Genomic DNA, 23780 nt, shown 5'->3' with positions numbered 1-23780 from the left:
ATAATAAATGTTAAGGCAAAAGGTTTTTTAGTTGTTGTCATTGCTTCTCTTTTTGGGGAAAGGGATGTTTTGTGTAGCAAGCAAACCAAATGAAATGAAAAAGAATGAAAAACTGAACTAATCGAACCTTTTCAAAAGCGATCCTTTTGCACGTTGTTCCAGTAGTCCAGGAGTTTAACGAGGCTGTACCCAGTTGAGTGCCAACAGGTTCCGATTGCAGCGCCATCCAGTTCATTTGTGAAGCGCCACTTGAGCCATCTCCGTATTCCAAAACACAGACAGTAAATGCCTTGTTATTCACAGATTCCACCCAAATTGCTGCACCATTTCCACGAGCTTGAGTAGAACCTTCGGTTGCATGGCTTTTAGAAATGAAGATTTTAATTTCTTGTCCACCGTTAAAAGGCTCCTCAAAAGAAACATTCTTACAGGCAAACAGACTCAAGGTTGTGGTCACATTGAATTTTCCTGCTTTGAAGCTGAGTCCTGTAGTACACACAAGAACAAACTATTTTTAATAACTAGTACTACTTTACGACTTTATATTCGGTATTATACCTATTAAAACAAATCCTTTTTTATCAAAAATGATTTCTTGTTATAAACTGATTGCTTCCTCCTTCTTGCAAACAATATTTTCGGCTTAAAGCTTACAGTTCTCCATTCATCTTCTATGAAACAGTTCTTAAACTAAAAGTAGCCATTCAATTACCTTCACTTTCTTTATAAATTAGCCCAACTATGAAGAAAATCGAGAAGAAGTGTACACGGAGTTGGTGCTCTGCAGACATCTTGTTTCCAATGATGGAAAATCTACCCTCATCTTCATTATACATTTCGATACACGTGGCAACAACTAAAGTTTAACGCGAAACTTTTGCACGTTGAGCACAATGGACAAAAATCACGTTCCTGAGAGGGTAGCGGTAAGGTGGTTAGGCAGAAGGAAAGAGCTGATAAGTAATACTGTTGAAGTCACTCCGCTGTGGGGTAGACATGTGAGTACATTGACTTCCTTAGGCTACGTAGGTAGGGAAGAGCAAAACATGAAAAAGATGGCGCGTGATTTGAGGATAACCTGAACATTAAAGTAATCGAAGTAGATCGAAACTATGCACGAAATTAACTTTGAGCTTTTAAAAATACAGAAAACACGACACGAATTTAAAGGCTATTAAACTACTGGCAAGACTTGTTTCATTTAGTCACTAAGCAAAATATTTCATAATGTACAGGTTTACACACGGCCGAGCTCGGGAGCAAATAATCCCGAGTTGATCTGACTGTCCCATTTCATACATTCAGCACACGTTCAGCCGGGACATAATTGAGCGATTTGACCCTCTATTACATTGGCACGCTTTAGCATGTTTAGTGTAGTACTTGTGATGTTTGCATCCCCTTTTATTTTTTATGCTATATTGTAGTGATCCCATTATAATAATAACCAATAACCAAGTGTTGTATTCAAATAATCTGAACTAAAGGCATATTTTCTTCTTAGCGATTTGCTATTGCCAGCCAAATATTGATTACCATTCCTTTCGAGTTTCATGTTTCATAATGGAACTTATTGCTTTGCAAATTTTCAGCTCCCTATGATTCGTCCTGGAGTAATAGCACGGTTTATAAGGTTTTCTCTTTTCTCCACATTAAAATTGCGACGATGCTCGCATACTAATTCCCGGCTGAGTAAATTAAAGACAATTTACCATATTTGATTACTTTTTCTATCTGACCGCTCCTGGTATAAAATAATAAATCTTAAAGCTGACTCGGTCTCGATTGATATTTAATCGGTTTCATAACAAAAATCAGCAATTAACAATGAAGTTTCTCTGATGGCTTTAGTGGCGTTTCTCGGCGGCAACATGGCGTCTCCAGAAACACTATGAATAACTCACCTTTGAAAAATCGCGTCGGGCTTGGATCTTCTAACGTTTTGTGATTTACAGACTTTGATTATCTGATTGTATAATTTGAAATACTGAAACGTACATGATAATCGATTAAGTCTACGTCATCATTGCGATACTCGTAAACACGCTGAGACAGTAAACAAAGATGTCTTGAATTTGTGTCCTTTGTCATAATACTCACATACCGATACAGCGGCCCAAGAGGCGCAGTCTTTTGCTTCTCGGAGACGGTTTTAATTCTTGTTTCATTTCAAAGAAAATATGGAGTTTTCCTGGTGCAAAGCGGTGGTTGAAAAAGAATTAATCCATACGGACAAATTGTTAGCTTGAAAATTAAAGCAAGGCTAGTTTCTTTTATCCCGTTTTAAGATATTACTCGACGTTTCTCGATGTTGTGGGATAGTTTCGTATAGTTTTCATTTCATATAAAGGTGCCTTAGGGTTCGCTTAAGCATCAGAGTGATTATTGGAAGAAAAGGAAAATTTATACAAGCCGCCCATTCTGCACGTGAATAAATTAAAATAGATTAAATCGATAACATATATTTATTACCTCAGTTTATAGCGATAGTAAATATATCGAATGCCATAGACTGATAGTGGAATAATAACCAGTTTTCCCATTTCATTTGATGATTCAGTACTCGTAGATTAACGGTGATTTTCATCGCGAGTTTCCTCTGTCGCAGCCATGTAAACTGCTGAGATTTGCATTTCAAAGTATGTTACAACTTGCGTTGTTCACAGTCAAGTGGGTTTGTTCCCGGGGCGGGGGGGGGGGGGGGGGATACTGTCATATATGGGCTATATAGGTATGTGCCGTTGTGAAGGGTATGGTTTGCAAGCAGTTTACTCTAGGATAGGGTATATAAATCAGAACATTTGGGTCTAGAATAGGGTATCATTTTTCAGGAAACTGATCAGTTGGTTTAACTTGGTTGAAGATTTTACCTAGACTAGGGAAACAGCTACTCTAGGATAGGGGGGATTTGGGGAGTTTACTTTAGCATACGGTAGCAAAATTTAGCTGAACTAGCTCTGGTATAGGTTAATAATAATAATAATAATAATAATAATAATAATAATAATAATGCAGGTTGATTGTAAATAGGATTTTAATTGAGGTTTTGTAATAAAGATTCTTTTATTATTATAATTAAAAAATAATAATAATAATAATAATAATAATAATAATAATAATAATAATAATAACAATAAAAATAATATTTATCATTTGTATTGCGCCTTTTCTATAAAATATTCAAAAGCGCATCACAATAGTACTTAATAACTAAATTTTACAAATATTTCTATCATAAATCAAAAAAATATTTACATTTAAATGAGTAAATGAGGGTAAGGGTTCCAGGGTCCCAGCGGCACATCCCCACCCAGCAATTCCTAAAGTACCCCCCGGGGTTTGTTCCCTCTGATTTGTTTGCAACTATATGTTGTCTACATTCACTTATTAGGGAACTTAATCGTCGACCGGAAGTGAGATACCGTGCACTGCGCAAGCGCGGTTAACAAATTTCGTCGTCGTGGTGTCGTCGACGACGCCAAACACAGTAGAGTCACCTCGTCCTGCAGTCCACAAGCTTCGACAGGTATAACTCCCTGTTTTTAAGCGATTTTTCAAGGGCTTTGTATTTTTTCACCTCGTAAATCCAGGTATCCTTTCTTTTTTCTGCTAACAAGCGATGTTGATTGAAAATTTGACTGATGAATTGTGTTTACTTCGAAGACAACACTGAGCTGTGCAGGCCGAGCGAGCGAACTCGTAAGTGACAAATTTATTTGTACGTATTTAGGTCAGGCAAATCATATATCTTTAATATAGAGGAAATGAACGTTATATGGAAAACAGCTATCGCATCGGAATGTGTCTTTTTCCAAATCTAAACTCTGACAGACAATCAGACTCGGTCATGTCATTCAGGTTGAAAGTTGAATAACCTTCGTACGGAAAGCAGAGATTTTTCCATTCGAAAAGGTCAGACAACACTAAAAATTCTTCACCGTCAATGAAAGTAGACGTACGGCTTATAAAATAAGATCTTGCATCGTCTTAAAAGACGCCTTTGCGAAAAAACTTTGTTGCGAGCGAACATCACAATTGTACTACTTCTACATGTTTGTTTACATTCAGTGTCGTCGTCGTCGACCTACCGATCGACTGCATCTTAAGTTTCCTTTTTCCCGCCGAAACTGACGTTCTCGTTCCAGTCCTTTCCCAGTCAACAGACGTCGTCGTCGTGAACTTCGTCGTGGTTCTTAAGTTCCCTATTATTTCGTGGCATATTTCAGCATCTATAAGAACAGTCTAATTTTTAGAAGAAAAAATACTAACCAATATATTGGGACTTAACTTTCTTCAAAATTCTCCAAAAATATCAACATGCAGTGAGACATTTATTTGTTTATTCATTCTCGCTGAAAGACGCGAGCGAAGCGAGTTTATAGTCTCGTCACGTGCGAAGCGCGCGCGCAGCCAGCACGTTAACCGCGCGTTAGTTTTTGGATGCCCCATCTTTCTTTGACTATATCGCTTGGTGTCCGCCTAATGACGTCTTGCAACATGACGGAAAAAAAGGGGAAAAGAAACAACCCTACTATACTACTGCCTAATGTTTTTCTTAACTGCTCATGAAAAATGTTTTGAAATATGAATGAAGAGCCACAAAATTACTATAAATTAAAAGAAGTAACGCATTCGAAACTCGAACGCAGTTGGGATTCCGAAATCAAGAAATTTCGGAATCTGGTATCTAATAAGACAAAGCTTCTGACATTTTCATAACGTCCCGAATAACAATTTCTATTACAAAAAAAAATTCAAATTAACCGAAATTGCAAATAGTAAATCAAAGTTTGCTGTATTAAACAGGGCATTTTGTTTCAGTCATGTTACCTGAAGGCGGAGTATGCCAGTGTACCATTGACGAGAAAGCAATTCAAACAAGCTGATTGAACAAATAGTGGTTCTTACTTCGTCATTTAAAGTTGGTTTTATTGATCAAATATTTCATGACAAATTTACCAAGCCCCTTCAATGTAAAATTAAGTCAGTCCTCATAATGTCTGAGTTTTCTCATCGGTTAATATAACTATCCATTCCATCCACTTTAAATAACTCAATACTCTCAAGGAGATAATTTTTGTTCCCTAACAATCCATTCCATAAAGAACGTCACGTTAGTGAAAACATCTGGAAATCCTGGAATGTTGCATGGCAGTCCCCAGCTTGTAGCCCCTATCAAGTAATACTTTCCATCTTTTTCGCACGCCAGTGGACCTCCGCTATCTCCTTTGCACGCAGATGTCTTTGTTCCGTCTTCAAAGCCAGCGCAGAAAGAGTGATCTTTTACCTGGGGGCCATAAAGTCCAGCACACGTTTTGTCCTCCACTAAGGGAAGTTTTGTTTTCTTCAGCGTGTTAGATTGCGGTCCGCCATTTGGGCCCCATCTGGTGGCTCCAAACCCAGTTACGGCGCACATTGTGCCTGGCTTGAATGCTGTAATACCTTCCTTTGAGAGACAAATTGGTTTTGCGCGGTCGTTAAAGGATACATTCTCTGCTAGCTCCACTAGTGCGATATCGTTGAAGTGAAACGGGCCGGGAACAAAATTTGGATGTTTTAGCACCTGAAAAACGTAAGATAAAATGCCTCGTTTCTGTTTGTTTTGTTTTGCTTATTTATGTTTATTTTTTTATTTATTTAAACGTAATCATGAATATCACCATAATCTTACTTATAACTATAACCAAGAGCCATAATAGTCCTATTATGGCTCTTGCTATAACTTAAGTAAGATTCGAGTTTACGCTTAACAGCTGGCTCGCTAACAATCTATTTCCTGCTGCAGATACTTGCTCTGAAAAAGTATTAAACTAAGGCAGGCTGCATTGAAGTATGACCAGCGGATATCATCAGTCTGAGGTAACGCGTCATCGCATGAGGTGTGATAAAGCCGCGGAGTTGAGCCGAGGTTCTTTGACTTTTTTATCGCTGGTTTCCAGCTGACGTAATGGCAGCCATGTTGGTTGAGAAAAACAAAAGGATTTCCCTCCGCCAGGAACCGAACTTTTTCCATGCAAATCTTGCGATCTATTTTTCGCCAACCAACTAATTGTAGCCTTGTCAGACCTTGTCAGTCACACAGTTGCAAACCAAGAATATTAAAAATCAGCAATCATCGTACCAATCACCATGGTTGATCAACAAGAGGATTTTATGTCGCTCACGGCAAGATGGAATTTTTCACCCACTCAAGAAAATAACGATGTTGGCCTCAGTTTTCCTACTAAGTAAAAGTATCAGTTTAACAACGCTTTGTGATTTGGTACTTCGTGGCTCCTTGACAAAATATTGAAAAACCGTCTGTCGTAAAGTCACTGAAAAAAAATCAAGCTCTTTCGTGAAGAGTTTTTGTTCTTTCTGTCCCCTTGAAAAAGACAGCTCTCAGCAACGAGGTTATACAGCAAAACTTGTGAATGGTTTGAGCCCAAATTACAAAAACTAGCTTTCTTGCCAGACTTCAAAAAAGAAGGTTCTTATTCGGGGGTGTTTACCGCGTAATCGGCCGGGTGAGCGTAGTGTCAAAAAGGACAAGTGTTAACAGTGACAGACGTTTATAAAACCTGCGTGGTAGTCATCTTCAGAGTCAAACTGCGTTGTATCCCGCTAGTTGATGGTATTTATAAACTCTGGCTATTCACTGTTATTAGTCGTCTGTATAAATGTGATTGGAGTCCGTCTTCTGTCACACAGCCATAACGGTCGTTCAATTGCAAGTCAAATTCCCGGGGGGGGGGGGCACTTGGGTATTTTTTGGGTGGGTATGTGTCGCGCGGGACTCCAAATTGGCATCCCGTTCTAAAAAAAAAATTCCTCTAAAATTGATACCCCGTTCTAGAAATGAGCCAATTTTTTATACCCCGTTCAGAATTCGCCCTAAAACTGACACCCCGTTCTAGAAATGGGCCAATTTTTAATACTCCGTTCCAGAAAGTTTGTAAATTGAAATAGCCCTGTTTTTTAAAAAAGATATTTCTTTATTTGTTTGACTTATACATCAAATAAATGCTTCTTCATAATCAGCAACAATTTTAAGCAGAAGACAAAGCCGTGATCCACAATTTTTTACATCCCGTTCTAGAAAACGCCTCTGAAATGGATACCCCGTTCTAAATCAGGAGCTTCAAAATCACCACCCCGTTGGGCGGCACATACCCGTATAGGTAATGTATGAGAGTACCCCCCCCCCGGGTCAAATTGTCTTGGCAAATCGAAAATTTGACTATCACACAGGTTGCCTAAGCGTCAGTAGCGTCAGTAATTGTCAACAACAGTCTTATTTGGGACTAAACTCAGGACGACCATATGACACCTACTTATAACAAAATTATAATTCGACCAATAATACAAACTACAAACAGATTTCATCCGTCTTACTCTTCTGATAGCGATGATCGTCTCATTTTCATCTTTGGTTACGTCATAATCTCCAAGCACGGCCCACGTATAAGGAAGTTTAGCTTCATACCCTCGTGGAAAGCAATGAGCTGCAGTCAGCACCCACTTTTTACCGATCAGAGTTCCACCGCAGAAGTGCCTCATAATGCCCCTTGGATCGGTTCGGAAGCTTACTTGCCAGGGAAACTCTTCTGGCCTGGCTACCGAACCACCAACAATACGAGGCTTCTTTCCAATCCCGCAGGTTATGTTTTCTTCGTGTGAGATTCCTCCTCCCCATGACCAAACTGTTTCGTTTCCTTCGTCTAATCCTCCTCCTACTCCGGTCACCTCTGCGCCTGTGATCAGACAACGGTCAATCCATCAGTCTTAATCCTATGGCTTCAAGGACTTGTCCCCAAAGAATTTTCTTTAATGTTTCAAAACAGTTTCCTTGAGCGAATAACGTTTTCTAAGTAGCTACTTCTCTGTGATAAAATTCTGTAGCATTGTTAGTTTAAACACTATCAATATAGTAGAGGTTTACCGACGCGGTCGGCATTACTGCCTTCTATAGCGGGAGGGGGGGGGGGGGGGAACAGAGAGGGAGGGGGTGTTGGGAAGGGGGGCAAACGGACTTTTTTGTAAAAGATAATGTATTCAATTCACCTCAGTTTGTCAACCCTGAGGAATTCCTTCAATGCAATACTCATTCTTCTCGCAAAACCAACTAGTTTCTTCCTTTTATTTCATTCTTTTGATCCTTTTCCTGAGGTAATGAAATATTTGTATCAGCGATTTGATGAACAGGTACGATTTCTTTGCTAAGATTCTGAACCTTTCGTCTGATTTGCTATTTTTAATGAATATACCTTTTGGCATAAACAGGATGAAGGATGACTTCTCTATGCACCCTAATAGGCTCCACCGTTACTTTCACCCCTTATTTCTCATACACCACCTTAGAACCAAACCTGTTTTAGGAGAGATGTTGTTTTTGAACTCTGCAGGACTGCCTTTTGCTCCTCGGGGACTGTAACGAGCGCATATTATGTCACCATAAGAAGAGGATCGAGCAGAGCCAACTCCAATTTCAAATGAACTGTTCCAAACAACCTTTATAAAAAATTTAATTAACAATTATTCCTCGAGCCCGAATGGGCTCTGATTCAATAGCCCATAAGGCCAAAGGCGGAATGGGCTATTGACTCAGAGGCCAGGAGGGCGAGAGGAATAATTGTTTTAGTAAAATCCAACTAACTGGTCAAAAATATCGAGACAAAACGACTCAAAGCTAGCAAAACACAATTCAGCCGCCATTGTTTTGGTTTTCAAAGCCGGCGCTTTTCGCTACTAGTGGGCTATAACATATAGCCTAGTAGTAGTTCAACTAATCAGAACGCAGCGTTGATAATAGACCAGTAGTTGGATTTTACTAATACGCATTAGTTTGTGAGAGAACTCGAACAAATGAAACTACAATCTACAAATTAAATATGACAATATCACAAAAACTCTCAAATAAAGAACTATTTACACAGGATAATAGTTATGCTGACAATATTGGATTAACTACCTTGGTAAATAATGTTTTGTAACACTGAACTAGCTACAACTCTAAGCATATGACCAGTGAGCATATACCTGGTCACTAAAGACAGTAAGGATCGAAATAGCTGTAACATTGTTTTGACATCAAGAGAGGACCGGAAACACCTGCAATAAGCTATCGTTTCTCAACCAAGTTAGTGTCCCTGATACTGTGTGGCTGATAGTCGTCTAGGCCAATTTACACAATTCATTCACTGGTTGAGTGAAAAGCAGTATTGATGCGCGTCACGGAAACTGTACTCTATTTTAAAACCTAGTTAAAGAATAGATTTTTGTTACTTTCGTTTTCTTTTTATAGTTACCTGTGCAAAGTTTTTAATTAGCATCCCAGGGGCCTTAGGCATTCCTGTCTGGTAGTTGTAACTCTGTTCTTCTTTATACCATTCATCAACAACCTTCTTGCAAAGATCTGGGGTAGGACCTGCATTTTGAAGATTACTTCCATTCACAGCAGCGATATTTTCTCCGTGATTTTCTTCGTCCATTGTTTTGTTATCGTGTCCAAGTTGGTCATTTAAAGCGAGTTTTTCGCACCACTTTTGAGCCTCGTCAGCTAGCTCCTCTGACCAGATAAGTGACTGTGAACCATGAAGCCCTCTTAGTTTATTATGAGCAAGCACACAGGCTTTACCAAACTCGTCGTATGCATTTATCCCTAAACACAAAACTGTATTAACACTGGAATATTTACGGTGAATTGGTTGCTTGGGTTTACATTAGCGTTTAACCGCCGGCAAGGAAATGTTCGGTGAAAACTGAAGAGAACTTAAAAAGCTGAAGAGTAGACGGGTGTTACCGTGCCCTGTATGGTAACATGCCCTGTTCTTGTGAACAAGCAGTCTTACCATCAGTGGTTACAAAAAAACAACAACAAGAAAACAATTAACGGTCTCAATAATTCAGCACCTTTCTGGCTGCCCTCTTAACTTTTAAATTCCGCATCCTGTTTGGGAACACTTCATGTCATCGGCAATGATTCAAGTTGTCAATGGTGGCTTCTTTTTCGTCATCGTTTTCTCCATTTATTTTAATTTAAGGAAGGCGTAGCTTAAAAGTCGTCCAAATTAGGTCACTTTCTTCCCTTTTTTTTATAGTCAACTTGCACAAAACAGTATGGGTCACTAATAAATAAAACGTTAAGCTATGGCAAAGTTAAGTGTGTGGAGAACGTTAAGAGAAGGCCAAGTATGTTCTAAAAAAACGCGTGCAAGTGTATCCATGATAACGGGTTCGTAAGAGACTCTCAACTGAGGACTCTCTCTGCAAATGGGTCCATTTGCTAGCAACCGAAATAATAAAAAAAAAAATAACAATAAGACAGCTCAGCTCCATATGAAAATATTTGAACTACAAATAGTCATATTGTACAAATTATATGTAACTCAAGAAACATCGGCAGGGGCAGTGACTCACCGAAAAGGTACAAAAAGGACATTATAAGAAAAGCATGAAACGAAATTGGCTTCATTGCAAGTAACCCGATTATCTTTCAACTTGGCCACTAGGGCAGCTGTCAGTTAATGTTTAAGGTTGAATGTCTTTTGGTCTCCAGCTATGACTTCATGGTGATTTACTGCGGTTACAAAAGAACAAATGAAATATGGCTGGTCATCCGTACAAAACACGCAACGCCTCTCGTTAATAATGCATGACTGAAATTGAGGCAAATTGTTGTAGTCAGTGTAATGTACTTTAACCCGGGAATAAAGACTAAAATGTACAAGAACCGATCTTATTCACCAAACTGAAGGATACACATGTTTGTTTATCCCCTCAAAAGTGGATAGTAATAATAGTCACAATTGACAATGCTGGTGTTTTCCGGCTTTCCTTGTATAACCTGCAAGAAACAAGCTCAGTCGAGTTATGGGTAGCCTGTTCACAGACCCTCTATTTCCTCTTTTACGTCCGTCGTGCGCGCGTGATGGAAAGTAAAACCGCGGATGATTTATTGTCTGACCGTGAGCGGGGGTGTTCTTCGCGCTCGCCGTTTATCGCAAAGAAAAATATTAACGTCTGTGTTCAGGCTAAGTTATGGGTGTTGCAACCACATGTAAGACAATTTTTTTTCCCACTAACGCTCGTCTAGTTTTCATTACTAACAATATTTTTACCTTGTTAATCAATCAATTGCCTTAAAAATACCGCTGCTTGACACAAGGAGATCCTGCTAAGCCTAAATGCCATTTTAAAAAATGTCTGAAAATCCAACGTGCCTCTGGTAGAGTTCGTCAGAATATTCTTGTACATCCGTCTGTGATAACTAGTTAAGAATTGAAAATATTTGTGAATAGAAAAATCTTGAGATCTTCCTTTGATTGGTTGTTTAAAGGTCACATTAGCAGTTCTTATTACCATAGGTGCATCACAGCCGTCAGTCATGTCAGTTAAACGAATTTTTAAATCTCCCTTAGCACATATTTGATCGTAACCTCTCTACAGAATTATTAATAAACGCTTTAATATATTGAAAATAAAATACTTTCAAATTGTTACAACAGTCTTCAGTTTTAACATAGTAAAACTAATCAAAGACGAGAGATCAATAGCCCGTCCACTCTTCTACATCTATTGAAACATAAAGTTTCCTTGTTTATCGAGGTCCAGTTGTTCGTGATCCGTTAAGCGCTAACCCAGGGTGATGATGGGCGTTTTATATTCACCAGAAACGTTTGGAAATTGTTTGGGGAAGTTCCATGTGAGGAACGTGTTCCGTGTGTCAAAAGTTCCACTCGTTCCCCTTTCTCGCTAAACTTTAAGATGGCGGCTTAGGTATCGTCGTGAACAAACAGGCATAGTAGTATACAACATCCTATAACCTGATAGGTATTTTGGTAATCTTTCAAAATTGTATCCATAATATAACAATTTCGATAACAAATATAATGAAAAAAAAATGTTGCAATATGTAGATTCTACAAATCCAAAAAAATGCTTACTTATCAAACCAGTTCTTATTTCATGTAATCTTGATATTGGTTGTTCCTTTGCAGAACAAGGTAATGATTGGAAAGTTAATGAAGCACCAAACCAGAGATAACTTTACTTTTAGTTCAGGGAAACAATAACAATGTCAATTCTTACAGTAGAATATTTTTGAAAGATTTTTCAAAAATATCGCTTGTGAAAACACTTTTTATGGTACCTTAATGAAATTTTCATGGGCTATAACATATTGACTTTTTTGGCGAACCATCTTCATTGGACTTGATAGGAAGTAGTGTTTCCACGCTAATAAACTCTGGAAGTATAAAACTAAATACGCAAAACAGTATACTGGCATATTACCTATTGTTAATTCTCAGTACTCAATAATAATTCTACTCTGCGATGGAAAGACGAAATCAATTAAACTTACGATATCTTTGCATGTGGTCAGAACGCCCATAACTAGACTGTTTGCTTGTTTTTAATCAAATCTGTTGAATTTACAAAACAAAGATAAGCAGCCGAAGAAGGTGGCTAAATTTAAAAAGCAAATACTTTTTTCTGTATAAATTCCTCCTCTTAGTTCCCTTTTACTCCATGATAATAGCAGTTTGGAGGCTCAGTCTGTGATATTGTTTCACTTAAAGTCGTGAATTATAAAAAAGGGGCGGAATGATTTTTTTGGATGGCTAATCAAATGTCATTCTCTACCTCTTAACAGCTGGAGAAAGCTAAAATCATGATTGGATCATAGCTAAACATGGCAGCCCTTTCATTCCCTTTATGATTGAATCGTAACTAAGAAATATGACAACCTTATAAGATCTTCTACTTTCACCCGGAGACACTAAAATCAAGGCCTGTTAAAGACTTCCTAAAGACAAGGAAAACGCCAGGAGTATCAGCAAGCTACTGCAAATCAAAAGAAACATCACAAGGAATGAATCCACTTCCGCTCTGTTTTTTCATCATAATTACTTTTTTCCATATTTCAGGTGAGACTTATCGCAATCAGTGACATTCAACGGTCGAATTACTGAATTTATACTAGAGGTCGTCTATGACGAATTTCTCGTCTGATAGGGATAGATTGTCTAGAGGTAAGATCGTTAGACATTAGATGAATTATGGTCCAGAACCCACATTCCACGGATTTTACTGTCAGCATTTGATGGTCTTTATAACGTATTGAATGAGGACAAGTAATGGGCGGATTTAATCCGTCCAAAATTTATTTCTGCGCTGGAAGAATAATAAATACTTATGCTAAGTTTTAAGTTGACTATAAAAGAGTGTTAGTACCTCTCTCTTCTTAGAAAAGGAATAGTGCCTAAATTTACCCGTTTCCCCTTGGTCCAGTAGCCAGGGAACGTACACACTTTTCAGGTTGTCGCTTCTCTCCACCAGGATGGAGAGAAGCGACGACCAGTAGAATATTACATATGTTGTTCATTCGACAGTATTTTTTATTCGTTTCTGATTGTCTCCAATAATCCTATGGCTAATTCTTCATAATAAGCCAGGGACTTACAGTATTTGGAAGATGCTGGCAAAATACAATCGATGCGATGGTATAAATACATGTATTGAAAAGCAACCTCGTTTCCAAGCGGCTGCGCGCCAGCCTAGCTGATTATGCATGAGCGAACTAGTTCGCAGACGAAAGGCGAAAGGCGCCATGTCAAACCATTTCTGGAGGATTCTTCAGCGAGTTTTCTGAAGCTTATGTCTCTGAAGAATTAAAAAAAAACCTCATTAACACACGGTTTTTATTCATGTTCTAAATGTGATTTCTTATTTGTTAAGAGACAAGCGCGTACGACGAGTTTGGGAAATCTTGTGTCATGGCTCACAATAAGCTAAGAAGGCTACATGGTTCCCAGCCACTTGTCTGGTCAGAGGACCTTGCAGCGGAGGCTCAAAAGTGGTGTGCAAATCTCGCTTTAAACGACAAACTGGAACACGATAGCCAGGCCATTAACATGAAAAACCAGGGAGAAAACATCGCAGCCGTATATTTTAATGATGAACAAAGAGGAAGCCCTCCCTTAAGTCTTTGCAAGAAGGTAGTTGATGAATGGTACAAGGAAGAACGGAATTACAACTACCAGACGGGAATGCCTAAGGCACCTGGCCTGCCGATCAAACACTTTGCACAGGTAAACTAAAGAAACTAAAGAAATTAATTCATCAGAAGTTGTCTTTCTCAGTGAACCATTGGGAGGGAAAGCACAGAATAGAGAGAGAAGAGAGAGATGGGCAAGGGAGTGCACGATGTTTTTTTCTTTTCAACTTGTGTCATAACAAGGGGTGGGGAGACTTGAGATTTGACGTCGACACAGATCCCCTCGTTAGAGATTTACGGAGAAGATATGATGCCTGCAAGAAATAAGGACACCGTTTTTTGTGCGGCATACATAGAGATATCTTCAAAAATAACATCTGTATCTGTATCATTATTCGTGGATTACGCAGTGCAATTTTACCATATACATGTTTCTAAACGAAAACAAGTTTCTTAGCTTCCGCATGAAAAATACTTTGTTGGATATTTCATGATCAGTGTAACATAACCATAGCTATGGATACTGAGACCATTGCCAAAAAGGTATCTTTTCCGCGGATTGAGGTTGAACTCAATCAGTCAATTCAGTCATTCCTGTAGCCAGACCGCGGGGAAAATGTTTGGGCCAATTACTACTCCATCTGCGTCAATTAGTTTAGCAAAATCATAATCTTCCTTTTCTTCCCCTTATAAGGTTCAACTGGGTCGTATGTGTTAGGAATTCTTGAGAGATTAACTTCCGTTGTGTTTATCTTTCAAAGGCCGTGTGGAACAATTCATTTCTGATCGGAGTTGGTTCTGCTCGCTCTACGCTACACGGTGATGTAATTTGCGCTCGTTACAGTCCACGAGGTGCGGGTGGAAGTTCGGCCGATTTCAGAGAAAACATCCCTCCTATAACAGGTACATGCCATCCGTACCTTTCACCCTGGTTCCCTTAGGTGTTAAAATCTTCAACTTTCGAAATTACTGAAATCTTCGAAAGCCTTACATCATCGCCTTTTTCGTTTACCAATTGAAAATGACTTTCTTGTTCATCTTTTCATATTTTTCTCACGGCACATGTGTATATGTTAATTTGGTATTTAATTCTAAATTACGTCCTTTGAAGTTACCAATGTTACGGTAATGACCCTCGGGTCTCGGAAGTAAAAAATTACACCGAAAATTGAAAAGATCTGTCTCAGCCCCAAAGTGCCAGTTCAGCCCTGTCTTATTCAGTCTCTCTTGGAGCCTTTCGAGCACATTTTAAGCCAAAACACCCCCATCCAAAGCCTATTCCAGCACACGCTGGGACTCATTTGAACTCTTGTATCCAAATCTATGAGAGTATATCAATGACAAAATTCAATAACATAAGAGTGAAAAGGGTTAAGTCAAATCTGAAATATACCGACTCAAATTTGGTAAACAAAAAGACTACACTAAAAAGAAGAAGTACTGAAAAAGCCACTATCATATAGGTATCACGCAAAAAATGGCATCACGTTAAAAGGCAACACGCAAAGAGGCATAACGCAAAGAGGCAACACGTAAAAAGGCATCACGCAAAGAGCCAACACGCAAAAAGGTATCACGCAAAGAGCCAACACGCAAAAAGGCATAGCGCAAAGAGGCAGTACGCAAAGAGGCATAGCGCAAAAAGGCAACACGCAAAAAGGCATCGCAAAAAAGGCACTTGGCAAAAGGGCAAAACGTCATAAGAACTTTACTTAGGATCCAGGTCTGGATCTTAAACAGTATTATATAGTACATACTGCAAGCAAACCGAAATGATATTCGAACGAGACATTCCATCTTGCTCACCTCATGAAGTGCTTATTCGGTACCTTAGGCGTGGCCTGATTGATATATTACAACAAGACCAAAACGGAATTGACAGCGATTGTATTTCTTTCCGGCAGGAAAACTTAATTGATTTACTTTTGAGATCGGCACATCTTTGCCAAGATGGCGGACAGGTTTTAGCGGTTCTTCGTGCAGCATTAACAGCAGTGGAAAATTGCCGTCAATCCCTCATATGGTGGGATCGTCCTTAGATTGATCATTGCGTTATGCCTCTTTGCGTGATGCCTTTTTGCGTGTTGGCTCCTTGCGTAATGCCTCTTTGTGTTATGCCTTTTTGCGTGCTGGCTCTTTACGTGATGCCTTTTTGCTTGTTGCCTCTTTGCGTTATGACTCTTTGCGTGTTGCCTTTTAGCGTGATGCCTTTTTCTGCGTGATACCTACATGATAGTGGCTTTCTTAGTATTTCTTCCTTTTAGCGTGGTCTTTTTTGCCAACTTTGACTCGGTATATTTCAGATTTGACTTAACCCTTTTCACTCTTAGGTTATTGAATTTTGTCATAGATATACTCTCATACCAAATCAACCCTATTTAATTGGACTGTACTGGCTCTGTATTTTACTCGGCGAAACGGCCCCATTTTTGGGGCCTAAACAGATCTTTCTGATTTACATTGTAGGACTTTAGTCTTGATTTGTTTCCATTGCTCACTCCTCCGTCATAGTCTCTGAAAAAGGCTTATATGATATTTATACCTCTGATAGTCCATGGTTATATGGGCTCCTGCTACGATTCATTGCAATAAAATTGCTGTTTGACCATCGACAGCTCAGGGCTGTCATCCACTCCCTCGAAAACAGCCGCCACAATTCATCTCTGCCTAAAATTGTAAAGGGGAGGATGAGCAATAAGCCTCCTATCTTAGATATGCAAAGAGTCGTGAAGCCAGTTTAGCCGGAGCAAATTGCGACACAAACTGATTGTGCCAACAGTACTGGTATTTCTACGTTTGGATACTTCCGATATCACCTTGCGACTCATTTACAATGCTGGTTGTCGTACAATGTTTTTCCACTCGGGCGTTTATGGCTAATCCCAGATTAACCTAAACCGTCTTCGAGAAACATGATTCTTTATTGCTAAGTTGTTATTAGACAGCTCTCGTCGTTTTCAATGAGACCCATTTTACCATGACAGGGGGAAAGACAGGAACAGGAGGAGCATTAGACGAAGAAGAAACTATCAGGGCAGCGGGAGGAGGAATAACACATGGAGGAAATGAAGGAAACGTCAGCTGTGGGATTGGAAAAAAGCCGCGTATTGTTGGCGGGTCAGTAGCCAGACCAGAAGAGTTTCCCTGGCAAGTAAGCTTCAGATTAAGAAAAGGGAACTTGACGAGCGGAATCTTTTGCGGTGGATCTCTGATCAATAAGAAATGGGTGGTGACTGCTGCTCATTGCTTTGACAACATACCAGAACAAGTCATCCCTTTTGTTATGCTCGGAGAGTTTGATGCCCGTAACAAGGAAGGAAACGAAGTCGTCGTTGAAATAAAAGGAGTAAGAATTACAGTAAAACATACACAATTTTATTATTTAAGAGTTCCATTTTTTATTCACCAATAAGTAGAAATCAAAATTGGGCCTGGGATGGTTCAATTTGATTTTAGAGTAATTAGTTTCATGCCCTGGGTTTGGCTAAGGTCCATTCTGATAGCTCGAAGGATCTTCTTTTCCTGACCCGTAGTCCTGGCGAATTTTTCCTCTACAAATATATTTTCTTCCATAAACTTAACTATCACGATCATCATTGTTATTGTCGACATTGTTATTATAATAATTATTATTGAGTGTTGTTTTTTTTATTATCATTCGGAAAATGAAAATTGCTTATGACAGGAAGCTATTGGTCCTCATCATTACACTATAAGCTGTTAATCATTATATAACTATCATATTTAGGAGGTTTCAAAGTTTAATTGGGGCAATTAGCGACATACCACAGCACTTTTTTTTGTTTTACACATTTCAGTTTTTTCCGCATCCTCAGTACGTGGCCAAGCCTTCAATGAACGACATTGCTCTGGTGAGGCTGCAAAGAGAAGTTTCCTTCAGCGATAACGTAAAGCCAATTTGTCTGCCAAAGGGAGGCATCAGCTTCAAAACTGGTACTAATTGTACTGTGACTGGATTTGGGAACATCATAGAGGGCGGAACAGGTTCTAGGACGCTAAAGAAAACCAACCTACCTATTGTGGACGATAATACCTGTTCGAGCTTGTATGGTGCCCAGGCTTTAAATCAGCAGTTCTGCGCTGGTTATGAAGAAGGTAAAACAGCTTCATGTCAAGGAGATAGCGGCGGTCCATTAGCATGCCAAAAAGATGGAAGGTATTACTTGACGGGAGTGGTAAATGGGGCTGTTGGGTGCGCCCGGCCAGGATTTCCACCGGTGTTCGCCAACGTGACGTTCTTTATGAAATGGATCGAGACAGTACAAAAATATAACCTTTGATAGCCTTTCTGAGAGTAATAAATAACGAAAACGGTTGCATTAACCAATGGCCTAAAGAGGTTTACCGATGTTTTTACGGGTGTTGTTGCATTATTCACTATGGAAGATTTTAAACCTAATGGTCTAGCTAGCCGAAGATGAACCACGTCCGGAGGTCCTGAGAACAGTTTTCTTAGAGAATTTTCAGGTGCCCGTTGTTGTCCCATTCCCATTCTATTTTTTATTCCATAAACCGTCCAACAAAGCCAAAATGACACTGCCACATTGTAAACTTCTGTTTTGTCAAAAGCTCCTGTATATTCAGTGAACGGCAGTGGTACTCGAAGTCAGTCTCAATTCAAGTGGCACGAAAATGCAACTCGTCGCAAAGTTGGCATCACACAAACGTATCTTGATCGTCATAGTATACGTATGATGGAATCCACCATACTCGTCTGACCAGGCTTGGCTCCTTGCGGTCCCTTATTTTTCACCAAAATCAAATTCGCTATTGCTGGGAAGCCTTTTTCTGAAAGGATTTAGACCCTGTACAATCTGTCCATTTAGGCATGAAGTCCACCCCTGGAATGGGGAGGAAGGCTTAACTTTGATGGGATGAAACTGTTATTTGCTGTGGTTTGCTCAAAAGCCATGCTCCTCTGACCAGTACACTTCTCTCAATGACATTTACTTCTATCTTTTCTTCTCTCAATATTTATTTTATTCCTATGTTACTGTCAGATAAATGTCAACATTATATTCAGTGTGAATAAAAAACTGATTTTGAAACTGAATTTTTGAAATTGTGACTTATCGGACATTTGGGTCAAGAGGCAGAACTTCTTGATCAGCCCTCGTAGTTGTGTAATATGAAGCAGAGATCAATTTAATAAAATTTTTACGAGTGAAATTTACGAGCTATTGTTTTAGGGCCCGAGAGCAATACCCACACTTGTAAACGTTCTATTAAATTGACCCTAGACCATATCTTTTCGGTAATCTTGATGATGAGGTGTGTTGCTCAAACCCGTACTGCCTTTGAAACTTTTTAAATTCAGCGACTGGACTCTGTGCCAATTTGTCGATTGCAACTGCCATGTTCATATATCTTCATTTAGATTTGTATTTCGTCAGTTTACGTCATCACTGCTATGTTTCATTCCTTTCACGGGTTAAGACTTAATGAACTCAACAAATTGTCCATTGAGTAACCATTGAAAGTGGCTTTTCCTAAGTTGGTAGAGCACTGCAGCGTTCCCGCAAAGGCCATGGCAGAATCCAGTTGAAGCCCTGAGTTTTTTATTATTTAATTTTTAAAATTTTATTTATTATTGTTATTATACTTTGGAGGGTGGGGTAAGCTTAGTTTGCAATAGAGATTACAATAGCTATACTCATGCTTCGCAAACTGTCGTTAATTTACATCTACAAGATGCTAATTACTATTTTTATTTAGTCAAGCTTTACTTTGTAACCGGTGACTGAATTGAGCCACATCATTATTAAATCATTAAAACTCAGTAAAAAGAGGCTTAAAAAGCACCTCAACTTTTATTGTAGTTGAGATCACTGCTTCTCTTGGTACACAACAGACAAAGAAAAAGAGGTTCAAGCAAGACTGCTGATTAGGAAATGAAGACCCTGCTGTTTTCTGTTCTCATCGTAATTAAATCTTTGTCACATCATTTGGGTAAGAAATCTCTCATACTACTAAAACAATGATTAACCTTTTTTATTGCATGGTAAGAGAAGATTGTCCTTCGCTAGCTTAAATGACTAAATAAATATTCGCTGCTGACAATGGAGGTCATACATGCATTCCCTTTTTTAAAATTTTTAATTTTCAAAGTCGAATTTCCATTGATAAAGGGTTTTAAAGTACTATTTAACTGTTTGTTTTTGTTGTTTGTTAGCTTGTTTTGTGTTATCGTTTGGCTTATCTCAAAAAGAAGAAGAGGTCGAAGAAAAATTGTGACTCTTAGGTTCGTAGATATAGGGCTTCGAAAAAATTAACCGCGGATTTTTTAAGCAACCGCGACAGACATTTACACAAAAAGAACTTGGCCAATATCCAGCTATCTTGATCTGAAGCTGGGTCAATAACGCATATACATGACGTAGGACGAAACCTGCACCACAATACCAATTTTGTTAGACTGGGTACAAGTTTGTAAAATGAACGGAGCCCTCGTTGCAAAAATCTACCAGAACGCATACCGGTGAGAATGCAAGTAAGTAATTTTGCTTTGATCTCTGATTCTGACCTCCCTTCTTCTGCCAGAAATGGAAGGTGTCGCAATTTAAGCGATAATCATTCGTTCTTTCACCCTAAGGGCCTTTATTTAAGAATTAGTGTTTGTTTTTTCATGGGTTTCCCTCAAGATCCTTTTGCAATGCTATAGTCCACGAGGAGCTGTGGTCCGACCGAGTTTGTATAGAGCACCCCTCCTGAGAGAGGTATCGTTCATCTAGATAGATCTGATATTGAATTGAGCTCAACGAACGACCTGTATACTGTTCAACAGTAACTGTGGTTGAAAATGTTTGTAAATCTTACCATCAACCTAGGAGGAAGTCCTGTAGCTGGAGGAGAATCAGAAGAAAATGAAGAAGAAAAGCCAACTATTTGGTCATGGGGAGGAGGAGAGCCACATGGTGGACATGGAAGCATCAGCTGCGGTATTGGAAAGAAGTCGCGTATTGTAGGTGGTAATGAAGCCAGTCCAGGGTAGTTTCCCTGGCAAGTGTACTTCAGATGGGTGACAGGAGGCAAACCAAGATTCGCTGTATGCGGAGGATCTTTGATCGGCAAAAAGTGGATTGTGACGGCAGCTCATTGTTTTCACGGCTCACGATATCCTCATGGGCCAAAACACACTAAATTAGAGGCTATTTTTGGAGAATTTGACGTCGGTAATAAGGACAGAAACGAGGTAGTGATCACTGTGGAAAATGTCAGGACTATTCGGATATAATTTAAAGAAAGAATCAACCTCGACCCCAGGCCCTTTTCCCTTCCCTCCCATTTTTTTCACAGAAAATCCCTGGGGACGGTTTTGGAGAATAATGCGACAAGTGAAAAAATTGAAAGTAAAAAAAATATATATTGACTTCGTGTTTTTGTATTTATAATTGAAAAACATAAAAATAAAATGCGTTGCTCTCCATTACCATTTCAAAGGGAACAGACGGCAAGATCATTGTCGGAGATATCCATTAGTCGCAGCTGTTCACCAGTAGGAAAACTAACACGTTTTCATTTCCACCATTGGTTTGGGCTCCATTGAATCGTAGCACCTGTCGCAAAACAACCAAGGACGATTCGCCCACAAGGAGGGCAGAATTTATGGCACGGCAGACGAGTTATGAAAACATTCCAAAATAAATGCAATGCGTTGGATAACAAACTAAATGACAGACTGATAAGAAACACTGACTGAACTGGTGGGTAGGGTAGCTCTGGAAAATTCCCAGCTAGGTATCTCCTTTAAGTATTATGCTGGTTTTCATAGGTTTTCTAAATTCACAAGCGTAAGCAACTACTTGTAATGTTTATGTATTTACCTATGGTTAACTGTACAATTCTACGCTTTTTGAAAGTCCCTCCCTTGTATAGAAAACAGCATAAGTAACTACAGCAACAGCAAAAGCAACAACAACCATGTGTTTGTTTAGGGTTATTTTTATCTCTAAATTTATTCACAAAGGTTATTAAATCTTTGCCGCATGCATATGTCCATCCTAAAAATTGACTGGAATATCCCCACCGGGACTGCATGAACAATTAATCTTTTTTATGTAAAAACATTTTTTCCAAACGCGATTTGCATAGCTGCAGGCCACATGAATAAAAAGGATGTATTGTAGGCCTAATCCGCATTTATAATACATGGGTGCCCAGTATACTCGCATTATTATTCCATGTGCGGGTCAATTCCCATAGGCTAATATAGCACGTAGTTTTTCAGGATTCTAGTTAATTTCATTATCTATAATTTTGTTCTAGATAATCAACCATCGGTTATTTTCTCGCAAGGGAAAACTTTATGACATAGCACTGGTGAAACTGACAGAGGAAGTGACGTTCAACGAATACATGAAACCGATTTGCCTCCCACAGAAAGGTATCAACTTTGAAGCAGGCAAAGTGTGCACTGTGACTGGCTTTGGGAGAATAAGAAAGAAAGGTCCTTTTGCAGACACGTTGTTGAAAACAGTTCTTCCTATAGTGGATAACTCGACGTGTTTAAGGATTTATGATAATTATATGAAAGCTCTGTCTCGCTCGGATGCAGCTTTTTGCGCGGGTTATGGGCAAGGTAATACAAGTTTCTGCAAAGGGGATAGTGAGGGGCCATTGGCATGCCAAAAAAATGGAAAGTTTTATTTAGCGGGAGTTGTAAGTATGTCTAAATTATGCCATATTCCAAGCATTCCAGGGGTATTCCAAGGTTATATCGAAATGACCCAATTTGCCGTTTTCAGCAATTGCCCAGTCAGTTTTGTGTGTAAGAAAATTTGACTTGCAAACGGTTCGAGAAATGCATCCTCCTTAACATTTTTTACTTCTATTTCTTATTTCGTTAAAGAAAAGAAGAGGTGCGGAGCTTTTTAAAATCAAATCAAGGAAAAAAAAAACACGTCAAATCCAGGGGGCAGTACTCCACAGAATTTCGTATAACTATAATCCACCGATTTATGACATCCCATCAGGTTACAAAGTTGCTGCTCTGCTTTGGCGTGAAGCAGAAAGATGGACGCCCGATGCTATTTAGTTCCTTCATTATTTTCACCCCCAGGCTAACGGAATTTTGTTTCTTGAATTCCGAGGATGTTGAGAAGATATACGGCCACACGCCCTGTTTTTCAAGCAAATGTAATGACCAAACAAAAGAGACTTGGTATTATTTCGCACCGCTGCCCTGTTGGCTCAGTTGGGAGAGCGCCGGTCTGCTGAGCAGAAGGTCACGGGTTCGAACTCCGGCCTGACCAACACTCAGGGTCTTTAAATAACTGACAAGAAAGTGCTGCCTTTGTAATCATCTGCAAACGGTTAGACTTTCTAGTCTTCTCGGATAAGGGCGAAAAAACCGTAGGTCCCGTCAAACAGCACTTACACTTATCTGGTTCTTTTGGGACGTAAAAGAACCCACACCACTGTTCGCAAAGAGTAGGGGACGTAGACCCCGGTGGTATGGCCAACCTTCACACATCACATCATTCACATCATGGGGTGGGTGGGTACAGTGAGATCATAAATGGACTGAGAGAGGCTGCCAGTGGCGCCTTTGTATGCTGACGTCCGAGCTTACTGTTCACATGTTAAAAAAGCTTTAAAAATGTTTTGTAGGAGGGCACGTCTGTTGTCCTCTCATCCACGACTCTTCATTCATTCATTCATTCATAAATATCATGTAGCTGTGAGGAATAACATGGCGAGTCTTTCGCTGTTTCAGTTCCTTTATCATTCAAGATTTTGGCTTTAAATTGGCGGCTTCTGATTTACCGAAATCGTCAACCAA

At 39.3% G+C, this 23780-nt stretch overlaps 3 protein-coding genes across 3 annotated transcripts; 2 read left to right on the top strand and 1 right to left on the bottom strand.

Annotated features, from left to right (window-relative positions):
• Positions 1 to 4912: 4912 nt before the first annotated feature.
• LOC140934161 (trypsin-1-like) lies at positions 4913 to 10420 on the bottom strand. The gene is made up of 5 exons (XM_073383835.1): positions 10399 to 10420; positions 9288 to 9640; positions 8349 to 8490; positions 7375 to 7733; positions 4913 to 5563 (listed from the first exon to the last, which is right to left on the bottom strand). The coding sequence occupies exons 1-5, from the start codon at positions 10418 to 10420 to the stop codon at positions 5063 to 5065; spliced, it is 1377 nt and encodes a 458-aa protein (XP_073239936.1). The 3' UTR covers positions 4913 to 5062.
• Positions 10421 to 13720: 3300 nt separating this feature from the next.
• Positions 13721 to 18876, top strand: LOC140935729 (trypsin-2-like). The gene is made up of 4 exons (XM_073385298.1): positions 13721 to 14072; positions 14740 to 14881; positions 16963 to 17324; positions 17797 to 18876. The coding sequence occupies exons 1-4, from the start codon at positions 13758 to 13760 to the stop codon at positions 18277 to 18279; spliced, it is 1302 nt and encodes a 433-aa protein (XP_073241399.1). The 5' UTR covers positions 13721 to 13757; the 3' UTR covers positions 18280 to 18876.
• A 1922-nt stretch (positions 18877 to 20798) lies between these two features.
• LOC140934159 (plasma kallikrein-like) lies at positions 20799 to 23033 on the top strand. The gene is made up of 4 exons (XM_073383834.1): positions 20799 to 20960; positions 20991 to 21191; positions 22265 to 22577; positions 22972 to 23033. The coding sequence occupies exons 1-4, from the start codon at positions 20799 to 20801 to the stop codon at positions 23031 to 23033; spliced, it is 738 nt and encodes a 245-aa protein (XP_073239935.1).
• The last annotated feature ends 747 nt before the right edge of the window (positions 23034 to 23780 follow it).

Source organism: Porites lutea, chromosome 4 (assembly GCF_958299795.1).
Source record: "Porites lutea chromosome 4, jaPorLute2.1, whole genome shotgun sequence".
NCBI lineage: Eukaryota > Metazoa > Cnidaria > Anthozoa > Scleractinia > Poritidae > Porites > Porites lutea.
Note: the sequence above shows the minus strand (reverse complement) of the source record. Positions and strands in the feature narration are given on the sequence as shown.

Bases quoted from the DNA above. Each gene is read 5' to 3' on its own strand.
- LOC140934161 (XM_073383835.1), bottom strand. From the start codon at position 10,420: ATGTCCTTTTTGTACCTTTTCG. The intron at 7,734-8,348 runs GTTTGGTTCTAA...GTCTGATCACAG, and splicing joins CAACATCTCTCCTAAAACAG to GCGCAGAGGTGACCGGAGTA. The intron at 5,564-7,374 runs GTAAGACGGATG...TACGTTTTTCAG, and splicing joins CGATCATCGCTATCAGAAGA to GTGCTAAAACATCCAAATTT.
- LOC140935729 (XM_073385298.1), top strand. From the start codon at position 13,758: ATGGCTCACAATAAGCTAAGAAGGCTACATGGTTCCCAGCCACTTGTC. The intron at 14,073-14,739 runs GTAAACTAAAGA...TATCTTTCAAAG, and splicing joins CGATCAAACACTTTGCACAG to GCCGTGTGGAACAATTCATT. The intron at 14,882-16,962 runs GTACATGCCATC...TTACCATGACAG, and splicing joins AAACATCCCTCCTATAACAG to GGGGAAAGACAGGAACAGGA.
- LOC140934159 (XM_073383834.1), top strand. From the start codon at position 20,799: ATGTTTGTAAATCTTACCATCAACCTAGGAGGAAGTCCTGTAGCTGGA. The intron at 20,961-20,990 runs GTAGGTGGTAAT...AGTCCAGGGTAG, and splicing joins TTGGAAAGAAGTCGCGTATT to TTTCCCTGGCAAGTGTACTT. The intron at 21,192-22,264 runs GTAGTGATCACT...ATTTTGTTCTAG, and splicing joins GTAATAAGGACAGAAACGAG to ATAATCAACCATCGGTTATT.